This window comes from Anastrepha ludens, chromosome 4 (genome assembly GCF_028408465.1).
Source record: "Anastrepha ludens isolate Willacy chromosome 4, idAnaLude1.1, whole genome shotgun sequence".
NCBI classification, from domain to species: Eukaryota; Metazoa; Arthropoda; class Insecta; order Diptera; family Tephritidae; genus Anastrepha; species Anastrepha ludens.
The window spans coordinates 74,564,388-74,578,626 of NC_071500.1; the positions used below are offsets into that span (position 1 = coordinate 74,564,388).

Sequence of the window (14,239 nt, forward strand, 5' to 3'; positions counted from 1 at the left end):
GACCTACAGTTTTAAGCTGACTCCGAACGGCAGATATTCTTTAAAAGAACATTTTTAATGGCAGAAATACACTTTGAGGTTGCCTGCCGAGGGGTGGCCGCAATCAGAAAAAACTGTTTCTATCATTTTGGTGTTTCATGCACGGAGATTCGAAACTACACACTTCCGAAAGAAGTAGGAAGTGGTCCACACGGTATGTGGCCTCGTGTTGCTCCCGCCAGCAGGTGTCCGATGCCTCCACGGCTACTACTCCCCCTGATAGGCCGGCACCACCAACCGCCACCACAACCCACACCTCCACGGTTAGGAGCCTATCGGAGCAACAAAACTCCCCCGACTTAGCCCATCCCCTTCCCTCCTGCTCCAACCCCAGTGCGGGGACAAACCAGCAGCTCTTGGCGCCCCGCACAGTCTGTTCCGCTTCAAGCTTCTCCAGTTTAACTGCAACGGACTTACGAGTAAGGTCGACGAGATAGTCGACTTTATGAGCCGGCACAGTATCAAAATAGCTGCGGTCCAGGAAACAAAGTTGCACGCTAGGTCATCTCTGATCACCAGGGATGGCTATAACGTGCACAGACACGATCGCGAGCGAGACAATGGTGGTGGCCTAGCGTTCATAGTCCACCACACTGTGCAGTATCGTCTCATCGATGAAGGAATCGACCGCAGGGACAGCACCTTAGAATGTCAAGGCGTAGCTGTCCGGTCAGGCTATTCCGAGCTCGAAATCTTTAATGTATATATACCCCCTGTCACCTGCTGCCCGGCAGGATATCACCCTGATATAGGTGCGCTCATCAGAGGTGAAAACCGATTGGTTGTAGGTGACTTTAATGCGCATCACGATCTTTGGCATTCAAGCCTGCCAAATGATCGTAGGGGACTGCAATTGGCAGAGCAGATAGACGACTCGACATTCAGCACTGTGAACGACGACGCCCCCACCAGGGTAGTGGGCAATTGTAGCAGCTCGCCTGACCTAACAATAGCTAGCGCGGGTCTGATAAATAGCATAACGTGGCGACCTATGCTATCGCTTGCATCAGACCACTTGCCCATTATCGTCTCGATCGAGAGACCTGCCGACTTCGTTTCCGCGAATCACCGGTCCTATTTTAACTTTAAAAAAGCTAATTGGGCCGGCTTCGCGGAATTCACCGAGGACACCTTCGCCGCTCTTCCCATCCCCACTGATGTGCGCGTAGGCGAACGCGCATTCCGCAAGGTGCTCACAGCTGCTGCGGCTCGCTTCATCCCAGCTGGATGCTATAAGGACATCCGTCCTCATTTCACAGCAGAAGCAGCCAGTTTAGCAAACGAGCGTGACCACCTACGCCAGGCCGATCCCGGGGATCCCCGCATAAGGGATCTCAATTTGGAGATCCGGCAACTGGTAAATCAACACAAGCGGACTAAATGGGTTGAGCACTTGAAGACTTGTAACCTCACCTCCGGAATGAGTAAGCTCTGGTCCACCGTTAGGTCCCTGTCGAACCCGACGAAACACAACGACAAGGTGGCTATCACCTTCAACGGCTGTACTTCGTCGGACCCGAAGAGATGCGCGAGCTATTTTAGCCGGCTGTTTACACTGCATCCTCCGGGCGACAGAACCAAACGTCGTGTTACCAGAAGGCTGCACAAACTGACGAACGACAGTGCGCCACTTACTTTCTCCGGTGATGAGGTTCAGGGGGCCATCAACAAGTCGAAATCATCGAAAGCCATTGGCCCTGACGGACTAAACGCGCTGATGCTGAAGCATCTGGGACCCCTGGGAGTAGGATACCTCACAAGGGTCTTCAATTTGTCTCTGGCCACTCTCGTCATCCCTGACAAGTGGAAAGCAGGGAGAGTGGTCCCACTATTGAAACCTGGGAAACCCGCCAACCAAGGGGAGTCTTATCGGCCGATAAGACTTCCCCAGTAGTGAAGACACTTGAAGCCCTCTTACTCCCACTCTACACGACACACCTGGCCCCAGCCCCACATCAGCACGGATTCCGACGAGTGCACAGCACCACCACGGCACTCACCGCCATAAACGCCCAGATAAATCGCGGGCTTAACCAAAACCGCCCCTGCGAGAGGACTGTCCTAGTAGCGTTGGACCTAAAGAAGGCTTTCGATACAGTCAGCCATCCCACGCTACTAGATGACTACTTCATTCCCATGGCAGCCGGTTCTACGTTACCGGAATGACTCGGGTTTTTCCCGATCAAGGGCTGCCGCCCCAGTACACTAGCCCTGTCTAGTGTATCGTATATCACCCCATCCCTTACGTCACAGGAGCAAACTCCCGCAGCTAACCTGCTCCAAATACTTCTCCTCAGGGCTGGAGTCGAATCCAACCCTGGGCCAGAGGTATTCTACTGCTGCGTCTGCCATCAACGGCTCCACCCGAACTCCACCTCGGTTAGGTGCAATAAGTGCAACGGGTGGAGCCACCTTAAGACCTGCTCAGGCCTTAAGTCGCACAGGGAGTGGTCCACACGGTATGTGGCCACGTGTTGCTCCCGCCAACAGGCGTCTGATGCCTCCACGGCTACCACACCCCCTGATAGGCCGGCACTACCAACCGCCACCACAACCCACACCTCCACGGTGAGGAGCCTATCGGAGCAACACAACTCCCCTTTAACCCCTCCTATCCCTTCCTGCTCCAACCCCAGTGCGGGGACAAACCAGCAGCTCCTGGTCCCCCGGACAGTCTGTTCCGTGTATCAGACCGTAATACCTCGGAATCTGGTATCAGTCCAGTGCAATTCCTGCAATGGCTGGTGCTATTTTCGGAGATGTTCCGGCCTGCGCACCACCCGTGAGTGGACAACTGCCTACGTTGCCCCCTGCTGCAGAGCTCTGCACCCACTACCTCCCCCGGAGGAGCGGCCGCCCACCACCATCAGGCCGCAACAACCACAGTGGATTGCACAGCAGGTCCAACGTAGACAACCCCATGCGTCCCTCACCCCCCGGATTACACTGACCTCACCGAGAAGCTTCAAGCTTCTCCAGTTTAACTGCAACGGACTTACGAGTAAGGTCGACGAGATAGTCGACTTTATGAACCGGCACAGTATCAAGATAGCTGCGGTCCAAGAAACAAAGTTGCACGCTAGGTCATCTCTGATCACCAGGGATGACTATAACGTGCACAGACACGATCGCGAGCGAGACAATGGTGGTGGCCTAGCGTTTATAGTCCACCACACTGTGCAGTATCGTCTTATCGATGAAGGAATCGACCCCAGGGACAGCACCTTAGAATGTCAAGGCATAGCTGTCCGGTCAGGCGATTCCAAGCTCGAAATTTTTAATATATACATACCCCCTGTCACCTGCTGCCCGGCAGGATATCACCCTGATATAGGTGCGCTCATCAGAGGTGAAAACCGATTGGTTGTAGGTGACTTTAATGCGCATCACGATCTTTGGCATTCAAGCCTGCCAAATGATCGTAGGGGACTGCAATTGGCAGAGCAGATAGACGACTCGACATTCAGCACAGTGAACGACGACGCCCCCACCAGGGTAGTGGGCAATTGTAGCAGCTCGCCTGACCTAACAATAGCTAGCGCGGGTCTGATAAATAGCATAACGTGGCGACCTATGCTATCGCTTGCATCAGACCACTTGCCCATTATCGTCTCGATCGAGAGACCTGCCGATTTCGTTTCCGCGAATCACCGGTCCTATTTTAACTTTATAAAAGCTAATTGGGCCGGCTTCACGGAATTCACCGAGGACACCTTCGCCGCTCTTCCCATCCCCACTGATGTGCGCGTCGGCGAACGCGCATTCCGCAAGGTGCTCACAGCTGCTGCGGCTCGCTTCATCCCAGCTGGATATTATAAGGACATCCGTCCCCACTTCCCAGCAGAAGCAGCCAGTTTAGCAAACGAGCGTGACCACCTACGCCAGGCCGATCCCGGGGATCCCCGTATAAGGGATCTCAATTTGGAGATCCGGCAACTGGTAAATCAACATAAGCGGACTAAATGGGTTGAGCACTTGAAGACTTGTAACCTCACCTCCGGAGTGAGTAAGCTCTGGTCCACCGTTAGGTCCCTGTCGAACCCGACGAAACACAACGACAAGGTGGCTATCACCTTCAACGGTTGTACTTCGTCGGACCAGAAGAGATGCGCGAGCTATTTTAGCCGGCTGTTTACACTGCATCCTCCGGGCGACAGAACCAAACGTCGTGTTACCAGAAGGCTGCACAAACTGACGAACGACAGTGCGCCACTTACTTTCTCCGGTGATGAGGTTCAGGGGGCCATCAACAAGTCGAAATCATCGAAAGCCATTGGCCCTGACGGACTTAACGCGCTGATGCTGAAGCATCTGGGACCTCTGGGAGTAGGATACCTCACAAGGGTCTTCAATTTGTCTCTGGCCACTCTCATCATCCCTGACAAGTGGAAAGCAGGGAGAGTGGTCCCACTACTGAAATCTGGGAAACCCGCCAACCAAGGGGAGTCTTATCGGCCGATAACTCTCCTTTCCCCAGTAGTGAAGACACTTGAAGCCCTCCTACTCCCACTCTTCACGACCCACCTGGCCCCAGCCCCACATCAGCACGGATTCCGACGAGTGCACAGCACCACCACGGCACTCACCGCCATAAACGCCCAGATAAATCGCGGGCTTAACCAAAACCGCCCCTGCGAGAGGACTGTCCTAGTAGCGTTGGACCTAAAGAAGGCTTTCGATACAGTCAGCCATTCCACGCTACTAGATGATATTTATCAGTCGACACTCCCGCCAGGGCTGAAGAGGTGGTCCGCGAACTACCTGAGCGGTCGGCACTCGTCAGTGATTTTTCGAGATCAAATGTCAAAGCAGAGGAAGATTAAGCAAGGCGTACCGCAGGGTGGTGTCCTTTCACCCTTGCTTTTTAACTTCTACATCTCGAAGCTCCCCCAACCACCAGCGGGAGTTTCCCTGATCTCATACGCTGACGACTGCACGATAATGGCGTCGGGCAATGACATCGATGGCCTGTGTTCCAAAGTGAACAACTACCTCACCGACCTTTCTCGCTTTTTCACTGCGAGGAATCTCCAACTTTCCCCCACTAAGTCCACGGCGACCCTTTTCACCACCTGGACAAAGGAGGTCAAGCTGTCCCTTAAGGTAAAAGTCGACGACACACCAATTCCGACTGTGAATAACCCCAAAATTTTGGGTGTAACCTTTGATAGCTTGCTCTCCTTCTCTGCGCACACAACCGCAATTGCCACTAAAGTCCAAAATCGCAACAAGGTCCTCAAATCGCTGGCCGGCAGCACTTGGGGCAAGGACAAAGAACTGTTGCTTTCGACATTTAAGGCAATTGGCCGGCCGGTTCTAAACTATGCTGCGCCTGTCTGGTCGCCTGGTACTAGTGATTCGCAGTGGATAAAGCTTCAGACATGTCAGAATACCGCCATTCGGACAGCGACCGGGTGCCTCCTGATGTCACCCATACAACACCTGCACAACGAGGCACAAATGCTCCCAGTCGCGGAGCACAACAAATTGCTCAGCAAGCAGTTCCTGCTGGGGTGTTACCGCAGGTTTCACCCCTGCAGACACCTGCTTGAGCCTGAGCCGCCTCCCAGGCACGTCAGGAGACACCTCCTCGACTACGCTGACGAACTCCAGGACAAAACTGACCGAGACCTACTGGACCGGACAGTATTCAGACAGTCAATAAACGACATTCACCGGGAGTCCGTTACCACCTTCATGAACTCCCGTCCCGTGAATGCCGTAATCGGAGTCCAACCACCACCCATTGCAGATGAAGAGCTCCAGCTTCCCCGTGAGACTCGTGTAACATTGGCACAATTACGTTCTGGATATTGTAGCAGGTTAAACTCCTACTTATCCAGAATTGACCCCGACATACCAAACACATGTCCGGCATGTGAAGGTACCCCGCACGACACTAACCACCTCTTCACATGCCCCCTTAATCAGACTCATCTAACCCCCCTCTCCCTCTGGACCCAACCCGTCGAAACAGCATGTTTCCTGGGCCTACCCCTAGATGAGCTAGACGAAGACGACAGATGATATACCTACACTGACAGGGCTAACTATGCTGTTAAAACAACAACAACAACAACAACTAGATGATATTTATCAGTCGACACTCCCGCCAGGGCTGAAGAGGTGGTCCGCGAACTACCTGAGCGGTCGGCACTCGTCAGTGATTTTTCGAGATCAAATGTCAAAGCAGAGGAAGATTAAGCAAGGCGTACCGCAGGGTGGTGTCCTTTCACCCTTGCTTTTTAACTTCTACATCTCGAAGCTCCCCCAACCACCAGCGGGAGTTTCCCTGATCTCATACGCTGACGATTGCACGATAATGGCGTCGGGCAATGACATCGATGGCCTGTGTTCCAAAGTGAACAACTACCTCACCGACCTTTCTCGCTTTTTCACTGCGAGGAATCTCCAACTTTCCCCCACCAGGTCCACGGCGACCCTTTTCACCACCTGGACAAAGGAGGTCAAGCTGTCCCTTAAGGTAAAAGTCGACGACACACCAATTCCGACTGTGAATAACCCCAAAATTTTGGGTGTAACCTTTGACAGCTTGCTCTCCTTCTCTGCGCACACAACCGCAATTGCCACTAAAGTCCAAAATCGCAACAAGGTCCTCAAATCGCTGGCCGGCAGCACTTGGGGCAAGGACAAAGAACTGTTGCTTTCGACATTTAAGGCAATTGGCCGGCCGGTTCTAAACTATGCTGCGCCTGTCTGGTCACCTGGTACTAGTGATTCGCAGTGGATAAAGCTTCAGGCATGTCAGAATACCGCCATTCGGACAGCGACCGGGTGCCTCCTGATGTCACCCATACAACACCTGCACAACGAGGCACAAATGCTCCCAGTCACGGAGCACAACAAATTGCTCAGCAAGCAGTTCCTGCTGGGGTGTTACCGCAGGTTTCACCCCTGCAGACACCTGCTTGAGCCTGAGCCGCCTCCCAGGCACGTCAGGAGACACCTCCTTGACTACGCTGACGAACTCCAGGACAAAACTGACCGAAACCTACTGGACCGGACAGTATTTAGACAGTCAATAAACGACTTTCACCGGGAGACCGTTACCACCTTCATGAACTCCCGTCCCGTGAATGCCGTAATCGGAGTCCAACCACCACCTATCGCAGATGAAGAGCTCCAGCTTCCCCGTGAGACTCGTGTAACATTGGCACAATTACGTTCTGGATATTGTAGCAGGTTAAACTCCTACTTATCCAGAATTGACCCCGACATACCAAACACATGTCCGGCATGTGAAGGTACCCCGCACGACACTAACCACCTCTTCACATGCCCCCCTCAAACCGACTCATCTAACCCCCCTCTCCCTCTGGACCCAACCTGTCGAAACAGCATGTTTCCTGGGCCTACCCCTAGATGAGCTAGACGAAGACGACAGATGATATACCTACACTGACAGGGCTAACTATGCTGTTAAAACAACAACAACAACAACCAACCACCACCTATTGCAGATGAAGACCTCCAGCTTCCACGTGAGACACGCGTAACACTGGCACAACTACGTTCTCGATATTGTAGCAGGTTACTAATCCAGAATTGATCCCGACATACCAAACATTTTTTTCGGCATGTGAAGATACCCCGCACGACACTAACCGCCTTTTCCCATGCCCTCTAAAACCTACTCATCTAACACCCCTTTCCCTCTGGACCCAACCCGTCGACACAGCATGCTTCCTGGGCCTACCTTTAGATGAGCTAGTCGAAGACGACCGGTGATATGCCCTACACTGGTGGGGCTTCTATTACTGTTAACAAACAAACCAGCCAAGGGTGAATTGAGTTGGCCTCGTACTCTCAAAGCAAGTACGAAAAGCGCTAATAGATTTCAAGGCTATCTCTGATCGGATCATCGTAGCAAGGTTCCGCACCCACCTCTTACTCAAAGCGAAGAAAGGCCAGAAGGATAGGCCATACAATCCGTCAACCTGCAACCCCGCTGAAGAGGACGGCCGAAAGGAGCATGAAGACGAAGCCTGTATGACAAATTCACAACATCTAACGACTCGCTCACTTGGCCGTAGATAAAGTCAAAAGCTGCAAATCGACCCCAATGAATTTTTTTTGTATCGGCACTTTGCGCCCCCAGCCGGCGTGATAGCAAATAATAATAATAAAGGGCGTGATAACATCTCACATCAACTTTTGAAAGCCCATTCCAAGACCAGTGCCAAACGGATTTATGCTACCATCAAAAAGTTCTTGAATACTAGTAACCCTTTAGATGAGCTGAAAGAAGGCATGATCATCAAGATGCCAAAGAAAGGAAACCTTATACAATGTAAAACTGGAGAGGTATTTCTCTGCTAAGCACGTTCAAGTAGATAATTGTGCACATAAACAGCCTCCGAGTCACTGTAGAAAAATCCGTTGAATGGAGGTCCCCACTTTACCTTGTTTTCATCGATTTTCAAAAATTTTTTAACACATTGCGCCACGTTATGGTGCAATTCATAACGTTCTTGAGTATAAGAGGCCCCACGTAAACTGATCCAGCTTATTGAGGCACTTTATGTTGGGGCAGAATGCCGGGTAATGCATGATCAGCCCCTAACTGTTAGAAAAAAGGCGTACATCAAAGGGGCATACTATCCCCATTGCTCTTTAACATCGTATTGGGCATCGTTATGAAGAACGTCACAGGAACTGGAAGTGAGATTTTCTCAACTAAGCGGACAATATTTGCCTACTATCACATACTTTTTCCAACATTGCAATGCAACTAAAATCGGTACAGGAAGCCGCCGCTAAAGCTGGGCTGGTTTTCAACGTCTCCAAAACCAAAGTGCTGCGTATTAACACTCAAAATTCGCTTCGGTGCCTGATCGATGATACCCAGCTGCAGTATTAACCCTGTGTCAGGTGGCTACAGCGAGACATCAAAAACCGCAGAGGAAAGCTCTAGCAACATTTGATTCCCATTCTCCATTTTGGAAAGCGTCACACGTTTCGCAACTCCCAAAGCTAATGATCTTTGATTCTAATGTGAAATCATATTTACTCAATGCTAGTAAAACGTGGAAGGCAACAGCGACCGATATAAACGCACTGCAAGTGTTCTCTAATCAATGGCTGCGCAAAATCCTAAAAATCTTCTGGTCAAACACAATCTCGAATGCTGATCTGTGGAGAACAGCTCAGCAAACCCCCAGATAGGCAGAAGAAAATGGGGTTGGATTGGCCACGTCCTTCGTAGACAGTGTGATGACTTAACAAGAGCCGCTACGAAGTGGAGTCCCCAAGGAAGCCGTAGTCAGGGAGGCTATCGCACATTTGAAGACGAGCGAATACATAGAGAATTACAGAAATGTTAAAAAATAATTACATAATTTAAATTAAGTAGAAACAAAGCAGTAAAGCACAAAACCTTATGTTTTATATAGGTCTGAAATAGTTTAATGCATTACCAATAGATCCAAAAAAAAAGAGACTAAATATATTGTCTTTGAGCAAAAATGTTTAGAATTCATTTGGAGTATGGGGAATAATACCATGTAATTTAAAGCATTGTATATATAGTACTATTGTATATTTAAAAAAAATTTCAATAAGTTGCTAATAAATGCCGTGCGTGCCATTCATACACATACAAGTATCAAGTATACCTTAGAGTTTGTGGCTAGTAATATACATATATGGTAAAGAACTTTTAACTCACCTAAGCTAATGGCTGTTTTAAATAGTTCTGGAGGTATGTTAGTTGCGCGGCCATCGACTGACATAGGAGGTGACAGATTGTCACCTTCCGCACTACCACTTAACGTCGGCGGTGGCGGTGGTGCACATGCATCGGAATAATAACTTGCACCACTACAAGTAGTTCGAGTGAGCGGACAACTACAAGTGCCTATATTGTAACAGCCAGAGCTACAGTGTTGCTGGGTTTTGTGGGGACTTAATAGCGAATCATCCGGTGATACTGAAGCATTCATTTGCAAAAATGTGCCATCGGATTGCGAAGGTACTGGAAGCTGACTCCGTTGCAATGTGCGCACCGCTACCCAAAGTTTTTTCATATCACTCATAGTAAGATGGTATTGAAGACGATAACGAAAATCATGGATATCATTTTCACTCAATTCTAGAAGATCACTGCCATCAATATGTTCAGCTGCCAAGCAATTTATGACCTCGAAATGCATTTCACGATCTTTTGCCCATTTCACTACATCTTCCACCTAACCAAGAAAGGAATGAGTTTTTAGTTTATTCATGTCTAGAATTCGGAATTACCTGCCACTCGCTACAAGGTATTAGAGGACCACTAAGCTCTTTGCGCAGTTTTCGCTCCGATTTGCAATAACTATTACAATGGGAACAGATGACCTCCATAGCTAACGCCTTTGTATTCTCCACCACTATTTCTTTTACCATGCTTCAGGTAAACGATTTTACGATGAATTTTCTGGGGAGAACCTCATGAATTGAAAATACCAATCAAACCGCATGGTCTATAAAATTTAATCATGGCTTCTGGGAATATTTAAGATGTTTGTTATTATTTTAAATTTTTCCAATTGCACCCGATATACAACCAGAAAAAAAAAGAAATTAAGTTGACTTACACTTTATATACTTATATTTGATTCACTCTTTATTTCCCCAGAGCTGCCGTTTCTCGGTTTTTCTAAAGCGTATTTATAAGAGGTAGTGTTTTTAGAACAGCTAAGATTTTCGCCTCGGAGATTCTTTGTGTCAAAATTATAGGATTTGTTTATATTTTATTACATTATATTACATAACTTTGTTTTCATATTTGTGGGACTCGTTTACGATATTTTTGAAAACTAAGTAATTAAAGTTTAAAAAAAGAGAAGGTGTGTTGTATGCTCGAAAATTGTTAAGAACGGTAAAGAGGCCATTTTCAAAGTTTCAAGGGAGGAGCCAAAACGTCATATGTGGGTAAGAGCTTGTCGGACGCAGTTTTGTACTTACAACGTGTATTGTGGGGATAATTTCTCTCGTTGTATGTATTTAGTAACTTGCGCTCTATCGAATTATTACTTTTTTCAGTTCTCCCAATTATGCAGGAAACAATCACAGGATAGACCCCGGAACAGTCCTACTCATCTACTCCACCGCGTCGATTCAGTATGTTTATCGAGCCTACTCCTAAATGAAGTTGACCATGACGACCAATGGCTTCACCGCGCTTAGCATAGCTTAATAAACTGCTCCAGCAATAACAACGGTTTTCAGTAGGAAATTACAATTAGGAGCGATAGGTTGTTAGCCTAGGATCCCTATCCGCACATCTTAAATTTGGCTGATGGGGGCAGCATTTAATTTTCCAGCCGCTTGTTTTGGGCTTAATGCTTATTTATAGGCAGTATTTCCTCGCGGGATTTGACTTTGTAATTAGAAGACATTTTAGTCAAAAGTCATATAAATGTCAATGTAATTGAGGGCATGCCTGATTCCCTGTCGCTAAGATATTCGTGTCGCAATATATATAGTTACGCATGAGAAAGAATTGATTGATATAGCGGCAAAAACGTGAAAGTTCGCAATTGTGGCAATACCAAGCGAATAAGATACTTAAACATAAACAAGAACTCACTTTGACATCCGACTTGTCAAAAACGCGACAGTATTCAATTCGCCTTGATTATTAAGCACATGCATAATGATAGAATACAAGATTTTGCCTTCTTAGTTCGCCGTGTCGTAAGAGTTTATTAATAAACAAACAAAAGGAAGGGGAATTTCTTGTTTGTGAAGAAAGAGTAGGCGCAAGCAATGGAGGCAACCAAACACAAGATTTACGCATACTCACACATTTTACTGTCCTGGCGTCTCCCGCATAAAAACGCAAACAAACTACGTTTGAAGACTTTATATTAATTTGTGCGGCACTTAGTTTCCATTAGTTTGTTTAGTTTTAATCGCACAAATCACAATATTACCAAGCCATTTACTGAATTTTCACAAATATGCAATTTCTCCTACTTTTGATTGTTTGTTTTGTTGTGTGAAGGGATGTCTCGTCAGAGTAAAGTAACTGTTCTTTAATGGCGCCACCTTCAGTACTCAATTCGTCTCGTTTTCATACTCAAAATTTCTGCGTTGTATCTTTGAGACATATGTATCGAAAATTACGCAATACTAAGTTTTTTCAAGTACTACGAAAATATCTTTTAACATTGTTTTTCTCTTTATTAATGTTCGGTGTATCGAAGTTTCACTGTATAACAAACACTAGGATGGATTGTGTGAAATACTTCAGATTTGATATTGCGTTGTTTTAACGTGGCATTAAGAAATAGCATTGGGGGATAGTCGGTGACATAAGTTAATAAATTATGCAATAAGTCCTGTTTCAGATAGTTAATAAATTTCATAGATTTATATGCATAGATGGGACAAAATGGCCAGAAGCATTAGGCCCATAACTATGGCGTTGAAAGCGCTAGATTTACGTTCGCTGTTTAGTTGTACTTGTCAAAATAAACATCTTTCACAAGAGTCGTCGCCTAAAGGACAAAGTTCATCAGCAGACTTTACAATGAACGGAGTGACTTCAACAAGACAGGTAAGTAGTCACATGAACCTGCTAATATACACATAGTTGGTTTATGAGAATTTGTTGACCAAGCGCAAAACTCACAAATCTCAAGTTTGAAGAAATTTCAATTCCAGTGCCATGGGGTCATCTTGCTGGGAAATATTATGGGCCGAAAGGTGTTCGACCGATAATTGGATTGCATGGTTGGCAGGATAATGCAGGTACTTACGATACATTGGCACCGTTGTTACCGCATGATGTTGGATTTCTATCTTTGGATTTACCCGGACATGGTCGTTCTTCCTGGCTACCTTTGGGCATAAACTACCACTCCATTGACTATGTAACGCTATTGTTACGAATCATGGATGTTTTTAAATGGGATAAAATTTCCATGATTTGTCATTCCATGAGCTCGATAAACGGTTTCGTGTTTAGCGCATTATTTCCTGAAAAAGTTGACATGATGATTGGTTTGGACAACCTTAAACCACTAATTCGAAGTAGTGACCAACTTTTAAATATATATGCAAAATGTATAGAAAATGTAATTAAGTATGAAAAACGCACAATGGATTCGGACCCACCTTGTTATGATTGGGATCAACTGGTGCAACGTTTACACCATGGCACAAACAAATCTGTAAATTTGGAAAAGTGCAAATTTTTGTTAAATCGAGCTATTCAACCTTCTCAGCATGAACCACACAAGTATTACTTTTCAAGAGATAACCGATTAAAACAGAGCTTTTTCTTAAATTTTGGTGAAGAGGTGCCGCTAGATATGGCAAGGCGCATACGCTCTCCTTACCTGTTCATCAAAGCATTGAATGCTTCATATTACGAGTCGCGGAAGTATTTTGATGAAGCATTGAAAATCATGCAGCAAAATCCCCTTTTTGAATATCATGAAGTCAAAGGATCACACCACGTTCATTTGAATGAGCCAGAAAAAGTGGCGCCAATTATAAATTCTTTCATCAAAAAATTTCGTCATGCTTGATCAGATATCACAACGAGTGATAGTAACGGCCGAGTTTATTAATATTGTAACAGAAATTTCCCAGAACTTTTGTGGAAATGTAATTTTTGTTTATTTTATTAAAAAGTGAATATATTAATTTTGAATATAATATATGTATTTGTTAAATGTTGTTGATTTGAGATGTATGCATTTTTTACTTTGGGGGATAATTAATATAATGACGCACGCTTTGATAAAAAGGATGTAAAGTGCCCCATCCTAAAACTAAAAAACGAAAGGAATTACAGTTCCTGTAACTAAATTAGCCATCACCAGCCACGGTAAGTGGAGCGGTTTGCTTACAAAAGATGTCGGCAAAAACTAAGATTGTGTTTGTCATGTACGAAATCGATACAGCCACTACCGATATTACTTCGTTCAAGCCCATGATTCAATAATAAAAGGTTTGCTCAGTAAGCAGCTTTCTCATTCCCTCTTGACAAATCGGCTCCCTTAGCAAGACACTGGGTTGCTAGCTCTAGAAACTTTGACTAAAAGTGGAGGAAAGTAAAATTTGTAGAAAAAACATTTCATTTTCAAAATGGACTGCTTACGAGCAAAAACTCGCTCAAGAGTTTTCATCGGTATGTTCAGGACTATGATAGTATGACATGGAATACATACGGCTTAAGTCAGGACAT

The 14,239-nt window shown here is 46.4% G+C and overlaps 2 protein-coding genes across 2 annotated transcripts in view; one reads left to right on the plus strand and one right to left on the minus strand.

The window, feature by feature from the left end:
- The window catches only part of LOC128859840 (ceramide phosphoethanolamine synthase), a 31,124-nt gene extending 20,475 nt beyond the window's left edge, over positions 1-10,649 (minus strand). The window contains exons 1-2 of the mRNA XM_054096950.1: positions 10,303-10,649; positions 9,728-10,247 (exon numbers count right to left, since the gene is read on the minus strand). Coding sequence (XP_053952925.1) covers positions 9,728-10,247; positions 10,303-10,443 — 661 coding nt within the window. The 5' untranslated portion in view covers positions 10,444-10,649. The remainder of the gene's footprint in view (positions 1-9,727; positions 10,248-10,302) is intronic.
- A 1,475-nt stretch (positions 10,650-12,124) lies between these two features.
- On the plus strand, positions 12,125-13,738 carry LOC128861689 (probable serine hydrolase). Its single transcript, XM_054099992.1, has 2 exons — positions 12,125-12,601; positions 12,687-13,738. The coding sequence occupies exons 1-2, from the start codon at positions 12,419-12,421 to the stop codon at positions 13,575-13,577; spliced, it is 1,074 nt and encodes a 357-aa protein (XP_053955967.1). The 5' UTR covers positions 12,125-12,418; the 3' UTR covers positions 13,578-13,738.
- The last annotated feature ends 501 nt before the right edge of the window (positions 13,739-14,239 follow it).